Below are 26,946 nucleotides of genomic sequence, written 5' to 3' on the forward strand. Positions count from 1 at the left end.
TTTTTAGTAAAAACAATTCTATAAGTGGTATATTAGTTTTCTATTGCTGCTTTAACAAATCACCACAGACTTTGTGGCTTAAAAACAATACATATTTTTTACTTTCAATTCTATAAGTTGGAAGTCCCACGTGGATCTCACTGGGCTAAAATCCAGCTTGGGCCAGGCTGCATCCCTTACTGAGGGCTCTAGGGCAGAGTTTCCTTGCCTTTTCCAGCTTCTCAAGGCTGCCTATGTTCCTCAGTTCTTGGCTTTGCTTCTCCATCATCAAAGCTAACAGGCTGAGTCCTTCTTACATTGCATCATCCTGAAGTCTTCTCCTTCCTTCTCCCTCTTTTGAGGACTGTTGTGATTACTGGGGACAAAGTGGATAATCCAGGAGAATCTCCTTGTTTTGGGATTCCCTGGTGGCTCAAATGGTAAAAGCATCTGCCTGCAATGTGGGAGACCCGGGTTCAATCCCTGGGTCAGGAAGATCCCCTGGAGAAGGAAATGGCAACCTACTCCAGTACTCTTGCCTAGAAAATTCCATGGATGGAGGAGCCTGGTGGGCTACAGTCCATGGGGTTGCAAAGAGTCGGACACGACTGAGCGACTTTAAGGCCACCTAATTAGCATCTTTAATTCCATCTGAAACCTTAATTCCCCTTTGCCATGTAACCTAACACATTCACAGATTCTAGAATTAGGAACATGGACATCTTTCGGGGCAGAGGGAGCAGAGCAGGCATTATTCAGCCTTCTACAGGAAGTAATTCATTTTGAATCAAATCAGAAGGCACATAATTTTTAGTTATCCCCAGTTTAATGTTGCTAAAATATACCATTAATTTTCATCTGATAGTTTTATCTATGGAAGACTCATTTTAATCAGTTAACTGTGGAGTAAAATCATTTTATATTCTATCACTCTTTCTACATTTATTTGATAGAAATTTGCTGGAAATCTTCTTGTAAAGAAGAATTCTCCCTCATCTATTAGAAATACTGGATATTCAGATACACATGTCATACTGCCAAGGCAGAATAAATGTTTAATTATCTTATTTAAATTATCCTTTCTGAAAGACCTACTCATATTATAGAGAGTAATATGCTTTACTCAAAGTCTTCTCACTTAAATGTTAATCTCATCTAAAAAATACCTTTACATCTAGAATAATGACTGACCAAATACTGATATATGGATACCATGGCCTAGCCAAGTGGACATATGTTTAGAAAATATTCACTCTTCTCTTCTGGTGTGTCTCTCCTTTACTCCCACACTACCACCACATTCACAACGTTTATGACACCAAATACATGGAGTGTTTTACACGCACCAACCAATTCTGTGATACCAGCTGGATGCCAGACAGTTTAACTCAACTCTGACACTACGTGGAGGCAGCATCAGATCCAGCAGGTTAAAGATTCAGTCCCACAAGACTGCCCCCTCCTTCAGATGCCAATTGCAAGTCCAGGTTGTCACTGTGATTCGGACCAATCACCTATAAATAGAAGGTTCCCATATCCTCTGCTTGGGTTCAATTACTTTGCTAGAGCAGCTCACAGAACCCAGGGGAACAGTTTTCTTCCTGTTTGCCTGTTTGTTATAAAAGGATATGATAAAAGATACAAGTAAGCATCCAGTGGAGAGAGGCAAGGTATATAGGAAAGGGCACAGAGCTTCCATGTCCTCTCTGACTGTGCAACTCTGGTAGCACCTCCATGTATTCACCAACCCAGAAGCTCTCCAAAATCTATGCTTTGAGGACTTTTATGGAGGCTTCATCACATAAGTTGACTGATCATTAACTTTCTTTCCAGCCCGTCTAGAGAATGGAGGGGTGAAGATTTCAAGCTTCTAATCATGGGTTGGTTTTTCTGGTGACTAGCCCCCATCCAGAAGCCCAAGAGCCACCTCAAAAGAACAAAAGAGTCTCCTATCACTCACAAAATTCTGAGGGGTTTAGAAACCCTAGGTCAAGAATGGGGATCGGAGACAAAATATTAAAACTAAGTATGCTCCTAATGCTCTTGCACGTGTGTTAAACTGCTTCAGTTGTGTCCTATTCTTTGCGACCCTATAGGCTCTAGCCCATCAGGCTCCTCTGTGGGATTCTCCAGGCAAGAATGCTGGAGTGGATATCCATGCCCTCCTCCAGGGAATCTTCCCAACCCAGCGATTGAACCCTCATCTCTTATGTCTCCTGCATTGGCAGGCGGGTTCTTTACCACTAGCTGCCACCTGGGAAACCTAATCCTCTTATCACTTAGGAAAATACTAGAGTTTTTAGGAACTTTGTGTTAGGAACTGGAGCAAAGGCCAATACATATTTTCTATTATTTCACAACATATATAATTTACCATCGCAGTATCAAAGTATGCATATTTAGGTAATAAAAATGTAAAGAGATACAGAAAGTAAAACTATAAAAAATCAAGAAAATAATCTAATTTGGGGAAGAAGGAAGAGATTGTAATTATGATTGGGGGCATAGAGGAACTTGTATGCTGAAAAGTTTTAATGTCTTGATTTGAGTTAGCTGCAACAGTGTTTATCTTAAAATAGATTATATTTATAATATATAATATACTCATGTAATTATTATTAGCTACAGATTTGTTTGATATAATTTTTAATTTGTATGCATTTTATAATAAAAAGATTAAGTGTTACCTTTTACAGAGATAGAAAACAAACTAGTGGTTACCATAGGGGAGAGAGACAGGGGTTGCAAAAAGGAATAGGGAACTAAGAGGTATACTATTATGTATAAAATAAGCTACAAAAATATATTGTACAACACAGGGAATATAACCAATATTTTATAATAACTATACATGGAGTATAACCTTTAAAAGTTGTGAATCACTATACTGTACACCTGTTATTTATATAATATTGTATATCAAATATACTTCAGTAAAAAATGTTATGTGTTAAAGAGAGTTTAGATAAAGCCGTATTTAACATTTTGCAGAGTATAATGAAATAACGACTCTGATATTTTGTATGTTGTTGTTTAGTCGCTCAGTCGTGTTCGACTCTTTTGCCATCCCATGGACTGCAGCCCAACAGGCTACTCTGTCCATGGGATTTCCCAGGCAAGAATACTGGAATGGGTTGCCATTTCCTTCTCAAGGGAATCTTCCTGACCCAGGGAGTGAACCCTCATCTCTTATGTCTCCTGTATTGGCAGGCAGATTTGTTACCTCTGAGCCATCTGGAAAGCCCGTATTTTGTATAGCTCACTATCTAATTAGAAATAATGTCAAAGTTTACTGAATATTTCGGTTATAATACCATTGTTTGAATAAAAATATACCTTGATAACTTTTTTTAAGTGAAATCTCTTATTTAAATGAGTAATTTCCAATTTAAAAAGATCATTGTAGGGACTTCCCTCAGAGAAGGCAGTGGCACCCCACTTCAGTACTCTTGCCTGGAAAATCGCATGGGCGTAGAGCCTGGATGGCTGCAGTCCATGGGGTCGCTGAGGGTTGGACACGACTGAGTGACTTCACTTTCACTTTTCACTTTCATGCATTGGAGAAGGAAATGGCAACCCACTCCAGTGTTCTTGCCTGGAGAATCCCAGGGACGGGGGAGCTTGGTGAGCTGCCATCTCTGGAGTCGCACAGAGTCGGACACAACTGAAGCGACTTAGCAGCAGCAGCAGAAACTTCCCTGGTAATTAAGCAGACTCCTGGCTCCTGTTGCAAGGGACTCAGATTTCATCCCTGATCGGGAAACTAGATGCCACATGCCACATCTTAAGAGTTCACATGCTACAGTTAAAGATCCTGCATGCCACAACTAACACTCGGTGCAGCCAAATAAATAAAAATTAAAACAAAATTACTGCATTTTAATTACATATGTGTGCACTATTTTCATGGGACTATCAATCTGGGTGGGTGCTAGGGAATGAATATTTGTGTCCTCCCAAAATTCATATGTGGAAACTTAATCCCCAGTGTGATAGTATTTGGAGATAGGGAGGATCATCCCCAAGGGGAGATGATTACGTCTCAAGGAAAGAGCCTGCCTAAGAGTGATTAGTGTCCAGGGGATGCTGCAGAGGTGCAGTGATTAGGACTATGTGCTTTCGCTGTCTAGGGCACTGGTTCAAGCTCTTCTAGAGGAAATAAGATTCTACTAGCTATACTGCACAAACAAAAATAAAAATTAGAAAAAATAAATGAGAGACCTCAGAGAGCTCTCTCTGCCTCTTTGGCCAGGTAAGTACACAGTGAGAAGACATCTATGAACCAAGAAGCAGGCTGTCACCAGACACTGAATCTCCAGTGCAGTGATCTTAAACCTTGTAGCCTCCAGAGTTGTGAGAAATACATTTTGGTTGTTTAAGGCACCCAGCCTATGGTATTTTTGTTATAGCAGCCCAAATGGACTAAAATAGTGTGGATTATGAAACGTCACTTATCCATCTTCTTTTCTCAGATCTGAACTGCATGGAAATTATTTCAAAATCTGATTTTTTTCTTTCCCTTAAGCTTTCTCCATCTGCTTACCTTTCTCCCATTCTTATCTCTTCTTTCTACTCTTTCAAAATACTGGGAAATACTTAGTACAAAATACAAAATACTTAGCTGCTGCTAAGTCACTTCAGTTGTGTCCAACTCTGTGTGACCCCATAGACGGCAGCTCACCAGGCTCCCCGTCCCTGGGATTCTCCAGGCAAGAACACTGGACTGGGTTGCCATTTCCTTCTCCAATGCATGAAAGTGAAAAGTGAAAGTGAAGTCAGTCAGTCGTGTCCAACCCTCAGCGACCCCATGGACTGCAGCCTTCCAGGGTCCTTCGTCCATGGGATTTTCCAGGCAAGAGTACTGGAGTGGACCGGGAAGCTAACTAACAACATGTAAGCTTTAGGGACCCCACTTGCACAAGCCCTTGCAAAGCTCTAGTAGGTGCAAAGCCCTAGGAATGTGTCTACTTGGGTATGTTTTTGTAAGGTTTGCAAAAGTAAGAGATTTTGACTACAAGTGATCAAGACTCTTTCTCCTTAGTCAAATGTCCTTTCATATCTGGTGGCATTAAGTGGCTGTAGGCATTCTGGGGATTCAGCCACAACCTGAGTTGTGGATAAAGTTTTGAGTTAGCAAGGCATATTTATTGGTTCAAAATCACTTGTATATCTGGATAAGTTGTAATTCCCTGTCCTGGTGTAGGAATGGCTTCTAATAATACTTCACTGATTTGTCCTACAAAGTGACATGAAGGGTTAGGGCTCGAGATCACATCACTCTGTGAAGATGTCTTATAGCAAAGGATGCTGGGAGTATGTGGATAATGAAGAAAGTACAAAAAAGTAAGCAGAAGCCTCCGCTTTCATGAGTGCCTAGTCAGAATGGAAGGAATATTCTCAGTAATGCAGAACATGCAACTATAAACTTTTCCACTTCTGGTGAGAATCATACATAACAGAATTTCTGAGAATTTCTGTATTTATAACAACTATGTCTATTATATTAGCTAGCTTTCCAGATATTGCAGTCTCTTGTGATTTCTTTTCACATTCTCAATAATCACTTTCATAGCTTAAAAAAAAAATACAGGCAGCTATGCCATTTATAACTGTTTCAATGGTACTGCCAGTACTATATCTTCCTGATGTTTATTTTTATTTTGTCTTGTAAAATATGGACATTGTCCACTCTGAGAAAGAGCAAAGAAGGCTTTATGCAGCAGATCCAATCCTTTTTGGAGAGAATAATGATGGCAACAATGTATTTATTGCTAATAGAGCTCTTAATGAGATATTTTCTCTGCAACAATGAGGGAGAGGCGGTGGGCTATAATGTTCCTCTGGCTTTACTTTAGCAAAAGAAGACACTTCATTTTTACTTATTTACTTATTTTACCTACTTGAAGCAGAATAATAAAGGCACCATGCTAAGTGAACAAAGTTATAAGCAGATTTCTTATTTTTCTATCTTTAGACCACACTGAAACAAACTATCTTAAGAAGAAAATTAGGTACTATAAAATCAAATTGAAATATATATTCCTTAAGTAAACTTTAAATATCATAATTAAGTGCACAGACCACTTAGAATAAAAACCATTGTATTTTTCCTCAAAGGATAATTTTTATTCCAATCATAGTTTCAGCTTGGATGTTACTTCACCATTTTCAGGGCTGACTTTAACATCTAAATGCAATCATCAAGCCTGTACTGGCTGTGGTAATGAATATACATAGGCTGCCTGGAGGTCTAAGTATGAACTAAATAACTTGGCATATACTGGATGCTTCAGGGCAAATTTCTTAAAGGTCCTGTATGAAATGTGGTCTGAGTTTGGTCCAGCTATCTCCTGAAAGAGTGTGGAAACGTCAAGATCTGGTACTCCAAAAGCTGCCCGAAGTATAGCCGCTAATTCCTGTTCAGTTATGAAACCATCTTTATCAAGATCAAAAAGCTTAAATGACATTTGCAGAATATTTTCAGTGTTGACAGGATTGCACAGGACGGTCAGACCTATCACATACTCTCTGAAGTCTATGGTGCCATCGTTATTCCTATCAAAGAGGGCAAAAAGTCGCTGCAAGGGCTCTGAAATTGGGAGTTTCAAATGATTTGCAAACTCCTCAATTCCTACTTTCCCTCCTTTGGAGGCAACTGCAATTTCAGCATATTTATCCAAGTACTGATGAATATTATCCCAATCTAACTTTAAATTCTGGCTAATTTTTGTAAATTCCACCAAACCAGCTTCCATGGGTAGTTGAAGGTTACCTGCAGAAATCATCAGTCTGCAGTCTTCATAAGTGTGGTCTGTCACGGGCACCCCAAGAGCATTGGCCATGATGATCCTCACTGTATTGGCGAAAAGGACAGGGTCTTTTTTCTCTTGGACGTTTGGAATATGAACAGGCATAAACTCAACTTCTACCCTGGTGAATGGTTGACTCAGGGTCAACATACAGGCCTGGAAGCCTGTAAACCCCTGCCAGGTCCAGGTCACCGTGTCCAGGGGGTTTGGGTACCTGAGCAGCACTGGCTGCACAGGCACCCCTGGAGAGAAAGCCCCTAGTTTAAAAGTGACCAGACAGCTGCGGTTGGTACACACTCCTTCCGGGAAAATCAGGATCTGTGGCCACTTTCTGTTAGATGTCACTCGCTTCAGGATTTCCTCCCGGGTGGTCTTCCTGGAATTGGGGTCCTCTCGGGTCACAAGCACCGGCTGCGTCGACAATAAGAATTTCCCAGCCACCGGGATATTCGCGTTCTTACTCGCAGAGACCACCGAGGGTAACCCTGCCACGACACAGGCGATCACATCAAAGAAACTGGAGTGCGGGGCTGCCACGAAGATGCGGGCCTCATCTCGGGTTGCTTTTTTCCCTTTCACTTTAACCAGGAACCCTGCTAAAAAAAAAGTCACCTGAAAGAAGAACTTTAGAGTTGGTTGCGCCAGTCTTCTCCAGTTCTTGGCCGGCTCGGCTGGTTGAGCACGACGGCCTATGGTGGAAAGCGCAGCCATGGGCCAGAGGAAGATGATGAGGAAAGCAATGCAAGACACCCGCACGGGCACCAACACGGTCCCCATGAGGACGATGTAGGCCCAGCGCCACGCGCTGATATGCGTGTGCTGCATGAAGGGGTTGTCCACTGCCGGCGGGAACAGGGACTTGTTCGTCTCTTGGCTGAAGGGGGATACCAACGCAGCCTTGGCGTCCACCACCGCAGCCTCAGAGTCCAACGGCAGAGACGAGGAACTCAACACCGCAGCCTCGGAGTCCAACGGCAGAGATGTGGAGCTCAACACCGCAGACTCCGAGTCCAACTTCGGCAGAGATGTGGAGCCCAACACCGCAGACTCCAAGTCCAACCTCGCAGGCTTGAAGTCCAAGGTGGGCTGTGCCATGAGGCCGACTTTTCCGTAGTCTCAGGACGCCTGTAGCTTGGATCTGGGGGCAGCCCCCGGAATGCACCCCTTCCCTATATTTAAGTGTTCTTTCTGTTTGCACATAATTGGAACGCTTTGAGGCAATTGTGAGTTAATAGGAAATGATGTATTACGTTTAAAATCAGAAGAATCAAAAATAGTAAATGATGTAACAGGAGAATTAGAACCATATCAACAGTACAATCTTTTCTGCTTTTTTGTAAATGGCTTCCTTTTGACATATATGCTTAGTAAATTATTTTCACATAACTTCTATTGTCTATTATATACCTACTAAGGACCTATCAAATAGATGAATATGTGTTAATCACAACTTTTTAATTTAAATGGCTTTACCAGTCAAGTTTGCTTATTGTGAGATGCTTTGGCAATTGGTAAGTCAAATTTATTTACTCTTCCTACAAATTGATTTCTGCAGAGACAGGACTGTCTCTTTATACTATGTTTAACTGATGGCACCCCTGAGGCTTTATATCTGTTGCAAGCACTCTTCTATGGAAACATCCAATGAAAATTAGAAAACACCATTATCATAGGCCAGGATCAGCCATGGCACGTTTCGACCCATATTCTTAATATTAGTCCAGATGAACTGGTCAGCATTCCAAAGTGACGTAAGTAACAACAACAAGAAACCTTAAAATCACATTTGTCAGAAACAGGCTTTCGTTAAAATAAGTTAGGATTACTTTATTGTGTCACGACACATGGTCAGTAAAGTCTTGTTCCTTCCTTAGTTGCTGCCCTTTGAAAATGATCAAGAGGGAAGCATAATCAAAGGTGGTTGAAACAGGCTCTCTGCTATAGTTTGTTGCATCTGCTGTATTAAATATTCCTGTTTGCTATTTGCTACTTTAAATTCCTTCAGAATTCAAAGTCAAATTGTAGGTTTCTGAAAGATGTTTCTAATTATTGGAATATACCAGGTTACCCATAAAATAGGAAGAGCAGTATGGATACCAAAGACTGTTAAACAGAATGTGATCTAAGTGGAAAGATTATGGACTTTACACCCAAATGGATCTAGGTCAGATCCTGGTTCTGACTCTTATGCTGTAGGCAGTGATCAGTCTCATTTTTACATCTCTAAAGTGGTGATACTCCCTACCTTGCAAGGTTAGGAGGTAGAAGTACCTCATATACCACAGTGTATATAGAAAACTGGGCTTTTATTGGTAAACACATGTTGCTAGGATACGATAATAAGAATATTTAGAGACATTCCACTTACTTCTGTCACTTCTCAGAACTATGCTTAGTGAGGGAAATAGGAACACAGTTGTAGACTCTAAAAAAGCCATGATTTGGCATTGTAACTGGTTGTCTCCCATTCCAAATGAGAGCAACCCAACAGAATGAGTAGTAATCTCTTAAGTTGGCATCATCCTCTATTTTGTAATTCTTCCTATTTTTTTTTTTTCACCACACCCTTGTGGGATCTTAGTTCCCCGACCAGGGATTGAACCTAGGCCTAGCAGTGAAAGGGTCAAGTCCTAACCACTGGGCCAGGGAATTCCTTTCTCACTCTTATTTGTAATGTTCATTACTCTTTTGAACCCTTGTTTAATTTAACTGCATTCCCAGGTGGTGCTAGTGGTAAAGAACCCACCTGCCAATGCAGGAAACATAAGAGACATAGGTTTGATCCCTGGGTCAAGGAGATCCCCTGAAGGAGGGCATGGTGGTCCACTCCAGTATTCTTGCCTGGAGAATCCCATGGACAGAGGAGCCTGGCGGCCCATAGTCCATAGGGTCGCAAAGAGTCAGACATGACTAAAGCAACTTAGCATGCACACATGCATTCTGTGTATACTTCTTAAGGGAAAGATCAATGTTATGATATTACTTTTCTTTCATATTTCCCCCACAGTGCGTAACAGTGTATCAGATAATTTATTTATTCATTTAGCAAATATTTGAGTTCACACAAAGAATCAGGCTCTTATTTTAGATGCTGGATATTGTGTCCGTTAATGAAACAAAAGTCTCTGCCCTGTGGAGCTGAGATTCTAGTGCACATAGGAAGTATAGCATTCATTTCTTCTTGCTTTAAATGGGGCAAAAGGACATTTTCATCCTTTTCCTAACTCTCTCACCCATTTAGCTAGAGAATTAAGGCAAACAATTTAATGGACTTGCTTCCCTATAATGTTTAATAACTATGTATGTAAATGTAAGAATCTTCATATCCTCTCTTGTTACACTTCCCAGTGTAAGTAGTATTTATGGCCTATTTTAAGATGCACATTCACCTTGTCATATTTGCTTTCAAACTAATAAATATACTATAAATCCAAGATATTTGATAACAGAATTTTTTAATGGTTAAAAAATAGTAAAAAGAACTTTTGAACAATAAAATAAAAATTTATACCACTACACATTTGCCTTTTAATATGGCACAGCTAATCTTTAATATACATTTGTAAAAGGCACCATATATTAGCAAGGTAAAGAATGCAAAAAAAAACCAAAATTGTGCCACATTCTCCAACTTCCTTTTTGTCCAAGTGTATACATTTTAAGGCAAATGCTTTTCTGTGCAAAATACAACAAAAGAAAATCAACATGTTACAAGTTCACACATTCTCAGATTTTTTTCAATATCATTTGTCAGGATACTTATTTATGATAAAGCATATTAAAACAATTTTTTCCTAATGAAGCTTAAAGAAGTTGATGAACAATTTTTAAAAATTATTTGGAGATTCCATTATAGATTCCTCATAGAAAAAGTCAATCTTTTCTTCGTGTTTCTTCTTTTAGAAATGTCCATATCAATTTGTTCACTATGTCAGGTTGTTCTTGTTGGAGCCAATGACTGGTTTCTGCCAAAATAGTTAGCCTGAAATAGTTTTTAACATAAATCTTTGTGACTTCAGCCATCTCAACCTCCATAAATGCGTCTTTCTCTCCCCACAGCAGCAGTGTTGGAGTGATCACCATGTGATGTTTGAGAGGCAGGCAGCTATAAAAACAAAAGACGTGGGCTTGAGACTCATTGTAAGAGTTAAAATAACATTTTCCCAAAATGTTTCGTTAGGCCACACATTTTTAAGGAGGGCAGTATCACCACCAAAGGGGTGAAAATTAGTTCTTGGGAGAGTGAAAAAATTTACACTTTTTAGATATAAACCATGAATATACACATAGTACATAAACAGATATTAAAATTTTATGGGGTGGGGGCAATTATGAAAAAATGTCTAAAAAGGCTCTGAAGGGAGGTGATGACAAAAAATGGTTGAGGGGACTTCCCTGGTGGTCTAATGATTAGTAATCTACCTTCCAAAGCAAGGAACGTGGGTTTGATCCCTGTTCGGGGAACTAGGATCCCATACACCACAGGGCAAAGAAGCCTATATGCTGCTACTACTGAGCCTGCGCCACGAGAGTGAAGCCTGTGTGCGTCAAAGAAAGATAATAAACAAATACACGACTGAGAAACACTGCATTAGGCAATCAATCCGTATCATAAAAAATTTAAAGGTCCATTTAGCTAAGGGCCCAATAAAAGTTTTAACTGGATGAGAATGGCAAAATTGATAATGAAGGCTATAAATTAAATATGAAATTCATCACTTGAAGAATAATTTATTTTAAAAGGAAACCAGAATTTCTGAATGGTGTGATAAAAGGGAGCTTTTAAACAGTGTTAGTTTAAATATATTTTAATCATTTGTTGGATAATCTAATGCATTTTATGTGAAAATTAGAACTGAAAAGACAGAAAATATATATGGAATGAGCTTTACTATTACATGATACTATATTTATTTTTCAAGGAGATTCTTTTAAAAATATATTTATTATATATTTTCTTAAATACAGAAAAATATAAAGAATAAAATCATGCAAAATTGCATCATTTAAAAGATGTCATTTTCTATGCATATAGTTGAAACCATAAGTACAGCAAATACACAGTTTATACACAATATACATATATAAATTCTGTATTAAATTATAACTTTCTTATTTCACAAGGTTTTTCAAAAATAATTATAAAACATTACTTTATGGCATAATAACCAATAAATGATTTGACTCTTCCTGTATAATTGAATATTTAGAAGATAGCATCAGTTAAAAGAAGAGGAGGATGTTTTATGTGAAGCTACATGCTACACTGAGCATTTTGTGTCCAAATCTTTATTGGCATTTCAGTTAACTTCTTTAGGCCAGAGCCCCAGAAGTGGAATTCCATATTTCTAAAGCTTTTGACACCTTCTGCTAAGCTGTTTTTCAGAAAGGTGGGATGGTCTTAATTTCACCGCTGTTAACTTAGAATGAGAATGAGCATTTAACTAGACACTCTCCAGCACTGGATTATATTTTCACTAGTTATAGAAAAGCCCTAATGTGTGTCTATTTGGGGTTGATAGGATGCTATCAGCCTAGGAATGACAGGATGCAGGATGATATCCTGCACACTCCTTTCTGTCCACTTTGGAATAACTTGGAAGTTATGTTCGTTCCCTTCAGAGGACAGGTTCTGTTGATCTACTGAGTCCCCTGATGCAATGTTAGGTTTTACACATTTTAGGCACAAAGTCCTTGTTCCTTCTCCATACAAGAAAAATCTTTGCTACAGGGCAGCCTTTGTCACTTTTAAACTTTTTGTGTTATTACAAGTGTTCTAATTGTGAACTTTTAAATAAAATACTATTGAGAGATTAAAAAAAAATGTGCAGGATATCATATATGTCCACCAAAGACAACTTTTGACTCCATGCAAGTGGCCATCATTTGGTTGTAATGCTCCTAAAAATTAAGTTCTTTGTGACTAGGTAGGACAGAAGAACCTGGAGGGCTACAGTCCCTGGGGAGTTAGACAGGGCTTAGGAATAAAAACTAGGTCAAATTTGGTTCTTACCATCCCCATGAGACGGTTATAAGTGTTAGGATACTTCTCATTCATTTCTTTAGTTTCCTTTAGGAGAGATTTTCCTTAAACCCTCCTTGATCTTTGCCCCATCCCTGGCTCCTGAGTGATAGTTGTTGATTCAGGGTTCTGGACTAAAGAGAGTATATAAAATAATATGTCCTGAGGTGAGATTTACTCTCTTTTTCCTTTCCTCTCTTATCAGATTCGAGGGAGCTGATGGACTGAGGGGCTGAGGAGATGTGAGTTTACCCTTTAAATTTTCCCACAGGTGAACTGCTCTAAAGTCTAGACTGGCAACAGTTATCAAGACCATTTCAGCTCTCATTTAATATGAGGGCCACAGTCTTCCATCTATCCTTTATGGGTCATGAAGTTCATATTTTGGTTTTCATCTGCTAACTCCTATGTGATTTCTCAACTGGTTCAGAAACTGGGCAGGAAAAAGGGATGCTATTTGTCAGGTCCCCCCAAATACAGCATATGTATTTCTATAAACAGTCCATAGAGGCGCCGTGTTTAAAACTTTATTAAATAGTGTCAGATTGCAGATATCCTTTCACAAATTGCTTCTGTGCCTTAAGATTATATTTTTAAGATTCGTCTATTGATGATACATGTAGTTCCACTTCATTTACTTTCACTGTTGTGTACAATTCTATTGTATGACTACATGTACAATGGATCACAATTGATTCATTCTCTGGTTGGACATTTTAAAACTTCCAATTATTTTGATAATTTAAATAATACTGAGCTCATTCTTGTAACCATCCACTTGTGCCCATGTGGGAGAGGTTTCTTTCAGTATATTCCCCAAACAGACTTGCCACCTCAGAGAATATGCACGTCATCAATATTACAAGTTGTTTTCCAAACTGACCATATGCTCCACTCTCAGCATATAAGAATTTGCTTTGTACCATATCATTGCCAACACTTGTTCTCAAAAGTTTAATTTTTTTTCCAATCAAATGAGTGTAAAATACTTTGTTTACCTGTTATGGTAGAGACTGCTTCCCAAACTTCTTCCCTTCTACCACAGTGATAGAAAATCTAACTATTAGCTGGCCAAAGGACCATCCAGAATGAAGACTGGCTATGTTTCCCAGGGTCCTTGCAGCAAGCTGAAGGTATGTGGTTTATGAGAAATGATTTGGGCATCATCTAAGTTGTGTCCAATATACCTGCCCCTTCCCTTTCTCACTTTCCTTTCACTGAAATGCAGATGTGTTGTTAAACCATCTTGAACCACACAGATAAGGACAATATATGAAGGATGGCAGAATAACAAAATAGAAAGACCAAGATCTCTGACCAAAGAGTGACCTAACAGCTTTGATGACTGCAGACAATATAGCCACCATATTAGCCTTAGACTATTAACATTTTTAATGTCACTGTTACTTTAGGTCTCTATCGCAAGCAGTAAAACCTATGTCCCACTACTAAGGTGGAGCATCTTTCATGTTACTGACAGAGCCCTTTAAAATATATATATATATATTTGGCTGTGCTGGGTCTTTGTTGGTACCCAGGCTTCTCTAGTTGCAGTGAGCAGGGGCTACTCTTCTTTGCAGTGTTAGGACATCTCATTGTGGTGACATCTCTTGTTGTGGAAGAGCACGGCTCTAGGGCACATGGGCTTCAGTAGTGGCAGCAGTGGGCTCAGTAGCTATGGTTCCCGGGCTCTAGAGCACAGGCCCAACAGCTGTGGTACATGAGCTTAGCTGCTTCAAGGCATGTGGGATCTTCTGGGACCAGGGATTGAACCTGTGTCTCCTGCATTGGCAGGCAGATTCTTTACCACTGAGCCACCAGGGAAGCCCCTAGATCCCTTTTCTGCAAATTGCCATTTCAAATCCTTTACTTATTTTTGATTGGGTTGTCTTTTCCTTATTGATTTGGAGACATTCTTTATAAACTCTAGATAATATTAATTCATGAATACTGGAAGAAGCCTATCCCTTCTCTAGGGGATCTTCTGGATCCAGGAATCAAACAGGGGTCTCCTGTATTGCAGGTGGATTCTTTACCAGCTGAGTTACCAGGGAAGCCTCCTGACAGGGTTAGTTACCTACCTATTCTTTTCTTTAAAATTGAATTCTTTAAAATTCTTTAAAATTGTCTCAGCCTTGTGCTCCTCCATGCAAATTTTAAAATCAGCTTGTTACATTTCATGAAAAACTTTCTGACAGTTTTGATTGAAATTTTATTAAGTTTATAGATTAATTTGGGAAAAATCAACAATGTTATGAAATTGAAGTTTTCCACTTGTAAAGATGATAAACGAGGGTTATTTTCAGTAGTTTACATCAGCAAGTCTGTATCAATGTTAAAACATTAAAATACTTCTCTATGGGTTAGTAAATAGACAAAGCCCCTAGCTCATATTCTTTATTGCTTCCAATACATTTTGATAATCCATAAAGGTCATCTTTTGTTAGAGTCATTCCTTTATACCTAATATTTTTGTTGCTATCATAGGTATATCTATTTTTAAAATGTTTTATAACTATTGTTGGTTTTAAGATTGTAATTTTCATATAGTAACCTTATGTATGCCAACTTTGCTGAACTGTTTTTGTTCTAATAATTTTTTTCTGTAGATTTTCCCTTTCTCTAAATATATAATATACATTGCATGCTTGCCTGCTCAGTTGGTTGGTCATGTCTGACGCTTGGCAACCCCATGGACTGTAGCTCGCCAGGCTCCTCTGTGTATGGGATTTCCCAGGCAAGAATACTGAAGTGGGTTGCCATTTCCTACTCGAGGGGATCTTCCCTACTGAATCTCCTGCACTGGCCAGCGGATTCTTTACCACTAGCGCCATCCTGGGAAGCCCATATAACTACATTGTGTGTGTGTGTGTGTGTGCGTGTGCTAAGTCGCTTCAGTCATGTCTAACTCCTTGCAACCCCATAGACTGTAGCCTGCCAGGCTCCTCTGTCCATGGGATTCTCCAGGCAAGAAAACTGGAGTGGGTTATCATTCCCTTATCTAGGGGATCTTCCTGACTCATGGATTGAACCAGCATCTCTTATGTCTCCTGCATTGGCAGGTGGGTTCTTTACCACCAGTGCCCCTGGGAAAGCCCATATAACTAACTACATTATCTATACATAAACTTCAGTTTTTTTTTTTTTTAATGTGCTAGCTAAGACTTTCAATACAGTGGTGAAGAGAAGAGAAGCAGTTATAGCAGACAAGTTTAGTCTTTATTTTTCAAGGGAATGTTTTCAGTGTTTCATCACAAGGTATGATGTTTACTACAGGTTTCTGGTAGACAGAAGTACCTTCTGGATTGTTGTCATAATGGAACCATAATATGATTAACAGAATTCCTCTGTCCATGGAATTCTGCAGGCAAGAATACTGGAGTGGATTGCCATTCCCTTCTCCAGGATATCTTCCTGACCGAGGGATCAAACCCTGGTCTCCTGCATTGAAGGCAGATTCTTCTACCATCTGAGCCACCAGGGAAGCCTAATATGATTAACAGAAAGACACTAATAGACATAGAGAATATCAAGTTTAATGGCAAATGAGAAGAAAACTTACAAAGATGCTTTTATAAAGCAGGAAATAATGTATTATTCTCTTAGATAGAACTAGGACTTCTCAGGTCCCCCAGTTTCCCATGAAAATACAGTTGTGAACAGTACCACAAAGTATTTTGCCCTTTTAGTAGAGGTTTTTGATCCTCTTGGCTGATTCCCGGAATATATTTTTATATGCCTGCCAGTGCCCCAGGTACAAATAACCAGTACAAACCCCTGAGTTTTTTTCTTGGACAACTGAATAAAGCAAATGTCTTTTCCCCAGAAATATCCCTCAGGCAATTCAGGTTTATCTGAGGTCCTCCTTCTATCCTCTGTTTCTAGTCTACATAGTAGCTAGAAGATGTGTTGGATTTTAATAAATGCTTTTTCTTAATTTACCTAGATGATCTTATTTTTCCCTTTAATCTGTTAATGTGGTAAGTTAATGGGTTTTAATGCTGTTAGGTGTAATTGTTAATGCATGCTAGATTCTGTTGGATAGTATTTTATTTTGAATTTATAGATCTATATTTACAACATAACTTGATCTAATTTCCTGTGTTACACAGTCCTTGTCTTGTTTTGTTACGGAAATTATACCAACCTGAGAAAATGAGCTGAAGTATATACCTTCTTTGTATAATGTCTGAAAGAGCCAAGTCTGTTTAAGAGTGGGATTTTCTGGGGCTTCCCTGGTGGCTCTTTGGTAAAGAGTCTGTCTGCCAAAGCAGGAGACATGGGTGTGATCTCTGATCCGGGAAGATCCCACATGCCGTGGAGTAGCTAGGCCCATGCACCACAACTTCTGAGCTCATACTCTAGAGCGCATAAGCCACGACTCCTGAAGCATGCCTGCTATGAGGCCAATACAACTTACTGAAGCCCTTGTACTCTAGAGCCCGTGCATGCTCTGTGACAAGAGAAGTGACCACAAGGAGAAGCCCCCGCTCACAGAAAGACATCACCGCAACGAAGACCCGGTGTAACCAAAAATGCATAAATAATTTTAAAAAAAGAGTGGGATTTTCTGAGGCAGAATTTATGTGTAAAACCACTTAGGCCTCTTTGTATGGGTGTGTATTTATATGTAGTTTGTACATATGCTTAAATTAATAACCCAATTTCTTTAATGTGTATATCTATTCAGGTTTTCTAGTTCTTCATGAGTCAGTTTTGTGTGTTAAGCTTTTCCTCAAAACTCCCCATGTTGACAAGATTCTCAAATTTATTAACATAAATTTTATATTTTAATATGTTATGTTTATATTTATGTCTATTTTCTCCTTCCTGATATAGTTTGTTCATGCCTTTTTTACACCAATCTTGCCAAAGTTTTTCTATATTAGTGAAGTGAAGTCGCTCAGTTGTGTCCACCTCTTTGTAACCCTGTGGACTGTAGCCCACCAGGCTCCTCCGTCCATGAGATTTTCCAGGCAAGGATACTGGAGTGGGTTGCTATTACCTTCTCCAGGAGATCTTCCTGGCCCGAGGATTGAACCCGGGTCTCCCACACTGTAGGCAGACGCTTTACCATCTAAGCCACCAGGGAAGTCCAGGGAAGGATAATATATTAATTATATTAATAGTGTTCAAAAAATCTGCTTTTGTTGATTCTCTCTATTGTGTCTTTGTTATTTATTGTATTAATTTCTGCTTTTTACCTAATTTTATTTTCCTTTTAATTTATTTTTGTTTACATGTTCTTCTTTTCCAAATATCTTGGGTTGAAGTCTTAGCTCCCTAGTTTAAATCTTCTTTCCTTAATATAAGCATGAAAAACCATAAATGTATTTCTAAATATTGTTTTAACTGTATTCTACAGGCTGTAATACTTTTTTCTGTGTTTACTAGTTTCTGATATAATTTTTTTGATCCACAAGTAATATAGAAGTTTGAAATTTTTCTGACTGTATTGAGTTTTCTAAAAGTTTGTTGCTGTCAATTTCCCACCTCACTGTGTTCAGAGAACACAATCTATATGATACTGATCCTTTGGTTAAGGCTTGCTTTATGGTCCAGTATGTAAAAATCAATCCTTATAAATATGATATGTGCTTAAAAATACTGTGTATTTTCTCATTGTTGGGTGCAGGATTCTAGAGTTGATCATCACATTAAAGATGTTAATTGGATTGTTTAAATCTATATCCTTATTAATTTTCTGCTTGATTGATCAGCTTCTGAGAGAGGTGGATGAAAATCTCCAATAGTAACTGTGGATTTGCCTTTTTTTTTCTTGTAAGTCTGTCAGATTTTGCTTTGTTATGTGATGCTTTGTTATAAGTTAGACTTTCAAAGATGTTTTTGCAGGCTATTCCTATAACTAGTCCAATTCCAAGTCCATTATGATTCCTTGGGTCCAAATTTTGGAGAGTCCTTGGATGGAAGTATGGTCCTGGGGAGACCTTAGGGTGATTTTCATATCTGAGTGTAATGTACTATACATTATTTGTAGTCATTATATTTGTATAACCTTGTTTTTAATGATGTACTTGACCTTGATTCAGTTCAGTCCAGTTCAGTTCAGTTGCTCAGTCCTGTCTGACTCTTTGCGACCCCATGAACTGCAGTACACCAGGTTTCCCTGTCCATCACCAACTCCCAGAGTCCACCCAAACCCATGTCCATTGAGTTGGTGATGCCATCCAACCATCTCATCCTCTGTCATCCCCTTCTCCTCCTGCCCTCAATCTTTCCCAGCATCAGGGTCTTTCCTAATGAGTCAGCTCTTCACATCAGGTGGCCAAAGAATTGGAGTTTCAGCTTCAACATCAATCCTTCCAATGAACACCCAGGACTGATTCCCTTTAGGATGGACTGGTTAGATCTCCTTGCAGTCCAAGGGACTCTCAAGAGTCTTCTCCAACACCACAGTTCAAAAGCATCAATTCTTCTGTGCTCAACCTTCTTTATAGTCCAACTCTCCCATCCATACATGACCACTGGAAAAACCATAGCCTTGACTAGATGGACCTTTGTTGGCAAAGTAATGTCTCTGCTTTTCAATATGCTGTCTAGGTTGGTCATAACTTTTATGTAAGCATCTTTTAATTTCATGGCTACAATCACCATCTGCAGTGATTCTGGAGCCCAAGAAAATAGTCAGCCACTGTTTCCACTGTTTCCCCATCTATTTCCCATGAAGTGATGGGACCGGATGCCATGATCTTAGTTTTCTGAATGTTGAGCTTTAAGCCAACTTTTTCATTCTCCTCTTTCACTTTCATCAAAAGGCTCTTTAGTTCTTCACTTTCTGCCATAAGGGTGGTGTCATCTGCATATCTGAGGTTATTGATATTTCTCCCGGCAATCTTGATTCCAGCTTGTGCTTCCTCCAGCCCAGCATTTCACATGATGTACTCTGCATATAACTAAATAAGCTGGGTGACAATATACAGCCTTGATATACTCCTTTTCCTGTTTGGAACCAGTCTGTTGTTCCATGTCCAGTTTTAACTGTTGCTTCTTGACCTGCATACAGATTTCTCAAGAGACAGGTCAGGTGGTCTGGTATTCCCATCTCTTGAAGAATTTTCCAGTTTATTGTGATCCACATAGTCAAAGGCTTTGGCATAGTCAATAAAGCAGAAATAGATGTTTTTCTGCAATTCTCTTGCTTTTTTGATGATCCAGCGGATGTTGGCAATTTGATCTCTGGCTCCTCTGCCTTTTCTAAAACCAGCTTGAATATCTGGAAGTTCATGGTTTACGTATTGCTGAAGCCTGGCTTGGAGAATTTTAATGATCACTACTAGCGTGTGAGATGAGTGCAATTGTGCAGTAGTTTGAGCATTCTTTGGCGTTGCCTTTCTTTGGGACTGGAATGAAAACTGACCTTTTCCAGTCCTGTGGCCACTGCTGAGTTTTCCAAATGTGCTGGCATATTGAGTGCAGCACTTTCACAGCATCATCTTTCAGGATTTGAAACAGCTCCACTGGAACTCCATCACCTCCACTAGCTTTATTCATAGTGATGCTTCCCAAGGCCCACTTGACTTCACATTCCAGGATGTCTGGCTGTAGGTGAGTGATCACACCATCGTCATTATCTGGATCATGAAGATCTTTTTTGTATTACTTTTTTGTATTACCTTAATTACTGTATGTAAAAAGAGTCAAGGATCAGTTGAGCTTTCAGAAGGTTTGAGCTAGATTTAACCTACACCAGGGGCTTCCCTGGTGGCTTAGACAGTAAAGAATCTGCCTGCAGTGCAGGAAACCTAAGTTCCATCCCTGGGTCGGGAAGATACCCTGGAGAAGGGAACAGCAAACCACTCCAGTATTCTTGCCTGGAGAATTCCATGGACCAAGGAGCCTGGCAGGCTACAGTCCATGGAGTCGCATAAGAGTCAGACACGAATGAGCAACTAACATTAACCTACAACAATCTAGTTTAAAATTATCTTTTGCCTTTAGGTAAAACTGTGAGTTTTTAACTTCACAGGCCTCCATTTTGTTTTGTTTTGTTTTTTCTCTCCAGCTAAGTAACAGGATTCTAGAGCTTACTCTTGGGAATGCAAGTCCTCCTAAAGGAAGGACTAAATCGCTTCAGTTGTGTCCGACTCTGTGCAACCCCATAGACGGCAGCCCACCAGGCTCCCCCGTCCCTGGGATTCTCCAGGCAAGAAACCCTGGAGTGGGTTGCCATTTCCTTCCAATGCATGAAAGTGAAAAGTGAAAGTGAACTCACTCAGTCATGTCCGACTCTTTGCAACCCCATGGACTGCAGCCTACCAGGCTCCTCTGTCCATGGGATTTTCCAGGCAAGAGTACTGGAGTGGGGTGCCATTGCTTAATGAATGATTAATTGTTAGTAAAAGAATCTCAAAAATATGAGAATATTTCCCCTCTTTCCTTATAGCTACTTAAAACATACTGTTTTGCATCACAAAGCTATCCCTCTGATAAAGGGATAAATTGAGAACATTTAAAACCAGCATTCATATCTCCTGTCCACAATTTAGACTTGTGTGAAAATGTATTTTTCTCTCATAATAACTCTCTTAAATGTTATTTGTGAAAAGCAAATGACAAAACATGAACTTCAGACAATGTTGCTATATCCTATAAAATGTAACCTGTAGCCTTTGCAATGTCTGTCTACGTTGCTTGATAAATTATTACCTACAAGTACCTTTTGGGACTTTCCAGGTGGCTCAGATGGTAAAGAATCTGTCTGCAACTCAGAAGACCTGGGTTGGATCCATGTGTCGAGAAGTTTCCCTGGAGAAGGGAATGGCAGCCCACTCCAGTATTCTTGCATGGAGATTTCCATGGAGATAGGAGCCTGGCAGGCTACAGTCCATGGGGTCAAAAAGAGTCCAGGACACGACTGAGTGACTATTACAAGTACCTTTTAAATCAACATCTCTATTTTGCAAAAAATACACATATATTTTTACACTTGTATATTTTGTTATTGTTGTTAGTCAAAAAAGAAGATGGGATTTAGTTCTCTTTTCATTCATATAATCTCATGGATTTCATATTCAAAGACTTTGAGAGATTTTTTTTCATTTAAAGTAACACCTGCTACAACTATTTTCCTATCCTCTTACTTTCAACCTTTTTGTGTCTTTGTGATTTACTTGTGTCTCAATCAAATCTGACATTTTGGTTTTTAACTGGTAGGTGTAACACATTAATATTTATTGTGTTTATTGACATATTGAAATTGTTTTTGACATCTTATTTTGTGCTTTCTATTTACCCTGCTTTGCTTCCTTTTTCTCCTTTCCTGCCTTCTTTTGAATTGATAGTTTTCTAGTCCCTTTCTACTGGCTTGGAAATAATACATTCTATTTCTATTATTTTATTTTATTAGAAAACAAATTATTACACATATATTATATGTGAGTGATTTCCAACTTTATCTAGCTATCATTTATCTATCTATATCATTTCTAATTCTATTGTACATGTCAAATATAACCTCTTTTTTGTATTTTCATTTCTTTATCTCTAGTTATATTCTAGGTAATTCTTTTTAGATCTGCCTTCCAATTCATAATCCTCTTTTAGCTTGTCTGACCTGCTCTTTAACTTACTTATGGACTTTAAGACTTCAATAACATACTTTTCATTTCTAGAAGTTCTTTTGGTTCTTTTCCGGCCCTTTCCACCCTGTCTTGATATTTTTCTTATTCTTTACTCATATTTTTATTCTTTCATATATTTAATAATTTAAACTTACTTTACAGTCTTTATTACTTCTAGTATTTGAAATTTTTAGGAGTTCTGCTGCAATTGTGTTCTGACTCACTATTGGTGGGCTGGTATTTTTTTGTAATTTGGATTATCAGCTCATCTTCAGTGGACCTTATCTGTGGGGATATTGTGAGCCTGAATTGAGGTGTATCTTCCAGAGAGATTCTGTCTTTGTTTCTGCTAGGTTTCCTAGGGAGTGTTACCAGCCTATGATGATGTTAAAATAGAATTTTCCCCCTAAGACTTCTAGTATTATGGTAGTAGCATAAATTGAAACCCCTAAACATTTTTAAGGCAATCTGTGGCTGCTAATACTCAAAGAGAATCTTTTTTCTCCTATGTAGAGTCCAAACTCAAACAAATTTCCATGTCTCATCTTTCACACTATATTTTCTCTCTAGACAATATCTTCTGAAACAAAAGCCTCATTTATCTGTTAGTGACTCCAAGATATCACATATCCTCACCCCAGATTCTCTCCTCTGAATTCCAGACCCTCGTAGCCTACTGACTATTTGAATAATCTAAGGCACCATTTCAAACACAACTAGTCTAAGGTCAATAAAATTTATGACCTCAAAATGAGTTCTCTTCTAGTACTTTCTGTCTCAGTGATTGGCCTGAGTATCTGTAGAGTTGTTCATGACAGGGATTCAGGAGTTATCTTTGACATCTCTATTCTTCTCAGTTCCCCATCCAACCCATTACCAACTGTGTCAACTTTTCTATTAAATATCTCTTAAATCTACCCACTCTCCCCATCTCTATTGCTTTTAGAATAGTTCAAGCTGCCATCTTCTTTAGCCTGGATTTCTGAAGTTTCGCCACATTCATTCTTTCAACACATTCTCCATATTGAGTGAATATATCCAAATACAAATTGGATCATTTTTCTGCTTGAAACTCTCATTCACTGGCTTCACGTTCACGGCTCTTAATATGGTCTCCCAGGCTCTGCTTAACCAGCCACTGCCTACCTCTCGGACTCATTCTCATTCAGTTCCCTTCTTTGCATCCTCACTTTCTGGATATGCCACTTTGTTACTTAAAACCATGGCCTTCCATCTTCCTGCAAAGCCTTGGAAGAGGCTGTTTCCTTTCTCTGGAATGCCAGTCTCCCTACCCCAAACTTTATCCAGTCAGTACCAAACTTATCCTTAATTTCCTCATTGAAATGTTATTTCTTCCATTCTCATCCCTTTCTTTCAAAGTCTTTATGTTAGTTTATAACCATACATTCATTACTGCAGTTGTTTGCTTGATGCTGTTTTCTCTACTCAGCTACAAGTTTTGTGAGATCAAGGACCTTGTCTCATTTTGCTCATTATAGTATTCTGAGTGCTGGCATAGTCCAGAATATAGAAAGTGCTTAACAGATATTTTTAAAATGATTATTTAAAAATATAACTAAAAATATACATCTATTCAAAATCCAAAGGGACAGAAGTGGATAGAGTTATGGATAAAACAAGTTACACCTACATGGGATAGCTACTGTATTATTCTCTTTATTTTTCCATATGTTTAATTTTCTATTAAAAAAAGATTATGCAACTTATAAAAACCAAAATAATTTGAGTATCTGGATAAATGGTGAACTTAATCTTAAAAATCAAATATTGGCTCTGTATGGAATGAATATTTTGTTTAACTAAAAAGAACAAATTATACTGACCTGAAGATATTTCGGTAATGGTTAATTGGACCACTTAATGCTCCAGGCTGAGAAAAAACATAAATGTAAGCTTCAAGATCTTCTGTTGTTAGTCGACATCCTTTTCTTCCAATGCCAGTGCTGTGACTAGTAAACAGATGTTTCAAAGCCTGGTAAGTGAGAAAAGAATAATTGAGACTTTTCAGCTACTTAACAGTAACTAAATATTTGGCTTTTGAAAGAGAATGATGGTCAGTGTGCAGTGATTGCTCCCAACTTCTGCTGTAGCCAGGTTGGAGACCTCATTGTTTACAAGCACATTTTATACATTTCTGCCGACCTGGCTTTATTTTTGATATTCTTCCCTTTAGTCCCCCATGCACACTTCACCTTTTTTTCCCCACACTTCACCTTTATGAAAAGTATCCTGTCTTCTTGGTGTCTATTCACATTCTGCTGAGCTAAGTACTATCTCTATCCTAAAGCCTACCCTAATGTTCCAGCTAACAACTGTTTATCTGTTTACTGACAACCAGTCCATCACCACCTCCTGTTTGAACTTCTTTTTGACCACAACCTAGAGTAACAAACACATTTTATATCGTGATCCAGTTCATAGATCTACATATATATTTCTAAAACAAAAGTTTAAAGATATAATTCTTATACTTATTACAGCATGTAGTGATATCTTCAGTTCTGTTCTACTTTATATTTAAGAATTCAAATTGCAAGTCACTTTACTGAATTGCAAAACTTATATCATGACTCACAAGTGGGTCCCCCCTACAATCTGAAATCTCTATACTGGCATTTCTCAAAATGTGTCTCTTAACTAGCTAAATCAGAATTATTGGGATTCTTTTGTAAAAAGTTTATTTTTAATTGGAGGATAATTGCTTTACAATATTGTGTTGGTTTCTGCCATATAAAAACATGAATCAGCCATAGGTATACATATGTCCACTCCCTCTTGAACCTCCCTCCCACTTCACACCTCATCCCACCCCTCTAGGTTGTCACAGAGCACTGGTTTGAGCTCCCTGAGTGATACAGTAGGTTTCCACTGGCTAGTTGGGATTCTTGTTTAAAATTAGACCCTCAACCCCAAAACATACTTGCAAAAATATTAAATGACATGTGCAGGAGGTGATTCGTTGGAACATTATTTGTGACAGAAAAAGAATGGAAACAAATGTTTATCAGTGGGTGGGGTAGTGGTGGTTGAATAAACTATGGCATAGCCACACAATGGCATATTAGAGTTTTTAGGACTCTAAGAAAAGATGGAGACAATCTGTATGATGATGATGGAGTAATTTACAGGATATATCGTTAAGTGGCAAAACAAAGCAAGGGTGGAAAATAGTGTTTATATTAATAGTATGTTATCTTTTGTGAAAAAAGGAGAAAACAAATATATGCACGTTTGCTTATGTTTTTGATAGAAAAAATAAAAAGATGAAACAAAACTAGCCAAAATGGTTTTCTATGGGAGAAAGAAGAAATAGGATGGAGATAGAGAAACAGAGATAAGTAAGACTCCTCTGAATGTACATTGTTTTATTAGACTTTTAACTTAAAACCATATGTATGTTTCATATAACATCACAGAAGTTATGTAAAAATTCTGTAGTCTTAAATTTGCCTTGGAAATTGTGGATAAGAACTCATAATTTTTTTTCTGTCTAAAAAATATGTATGTCCAAATCACGTCCAATGGAAAGATCCAGAAGCAATGAAAACTCAGTAACAATGATCACCTAAATCATGGTCTCTAAATACAATATCCTGCTAATAGGAGCTAGAGCTCCTTCAGTAAATGACTGATTCCAGATCTGGAACAGAACATAAATAATGAACTTAGGACATTAAGGAAGCAAGCTACTACTGACTAAAGGGCTCTTGTGTCATGGGGACACAGACTTGTAACAATCTGGATATCAAAGAAAATAAAGACTGTGATCAGTTGATATATCAATTCAGTTTAGTTCAGTCACTCAGTCATGTCTGACTTTTTGTGACCCCAGGGATTGCAGCACGGCAGGCTTCCCTGTCCATCACCAACTCTGGGAGCTTGCTCAAACTCGTGTCCATCGAGTCGGTGATGCCCATCCATAGCAAACAGATTTTCAAAAATCATGAACTCATAATAATATGAAAAAAACCTGCATTGGTCATCATTGGGGGCTTCAAGGGCACCAACTCTTTACTCTGGGCATTATTTATAAAGGCAAATTATGAAGCATTTATCCTGCCATTCTTGTGGGAACTATATTTCAGAATAACCAAATACGAATGTGGAAAACTCTCCTTTATAGAAGAATTCCAGTTAATAAAAGCAGAAGGACTAAAAGAACTAGAAAATCACTATTTTCTAAATGAACCTAGGCAGTGATGATCAAGGTCTGCTAGAATTATTTGGTGAAATGTTGTTAGGCAATTTGGATAGCCCAACAATTTGTAAGCCCACTGGTTAGTATTAGCATTACTAAAACTGGGACAACTAGACATTTTGTGCTTTTTTGACATAATGCATTAGGAAATATACAGTACTACCTATAAAATAATTCTTGTCAAATTAAACCATCAAGCCTCTAGAGCAGTAGCACCTATGAAGTAGGAAAGACAAGGGTTGGTAGAACTAGTTAAATAATATCACGATGAAGGAGTCAGTCAAATCCAGAATATGAACCATTCCTCAGGACATATGAACAACAAATTTCTGCATT

General features: G+C 38.5%; 2 protein-coding genes across 3 annotated transcripts in view; both read right to left on the reverse strand.

Annotated features, from left to right (window-relative positions):
- Nucleotides 1–6,179: 6,179 nt before the first annotated feature.
- Nucleotides 6,180–7,883, reverse strand: LOC138069623 (lysophosphatidylcholine acyltransferase 2B-like). The gene has a single exon (XM_068960966.1). It carries the CDS (start codon nucleotides 7,881–7,883, stop codon nucleotides 6,180–6,182), a length of 1,704 nt encoding a protein of 567 aa, XP_068817067.1.
- Nucleotides 7,884–10,661: 2,778 nt separating this feature from the next.
- Nucleotides 10,662–26,946, reverse strand: part of EPHX4 (epoxide hydrolase 4) — a 35,128-nt gene continuing 18,843 nt past the window's right edge. For both annotated transcript variants that reach the window (XM_068966382.1, XM_068966383.1), the window contains 2 exons: nucleotides 24,236–24,384; nucleotides 10,662–10,893 (listed from right to left, as the gene is read on the reverse strand). In XM_068966382.1, the coding sequence (XP_068822483.1) occupies nucleotides 10,662–10,893; nucleotides 24,236–24,384 (381 nt within the window). The remainder of the gene's footprint in view (nucleotides 10,894–24,235; nucleotides 24,385–26,946) is intronic.

Source organism: Capricornis sumatraensis, chromosome 2, assembly GCF_032405125.1.
Source record: "Capricornis sumatraensis isolate serow.1 chromosome 2, serow.2, whole genome shotgun sequence".
Taxonomy (NCBI): Eukaryota; Metazoa; Chordata; class Mammalia; order Artiodactyla; family Bovidae; genus Capricornis; species Capricornis sumatraensis.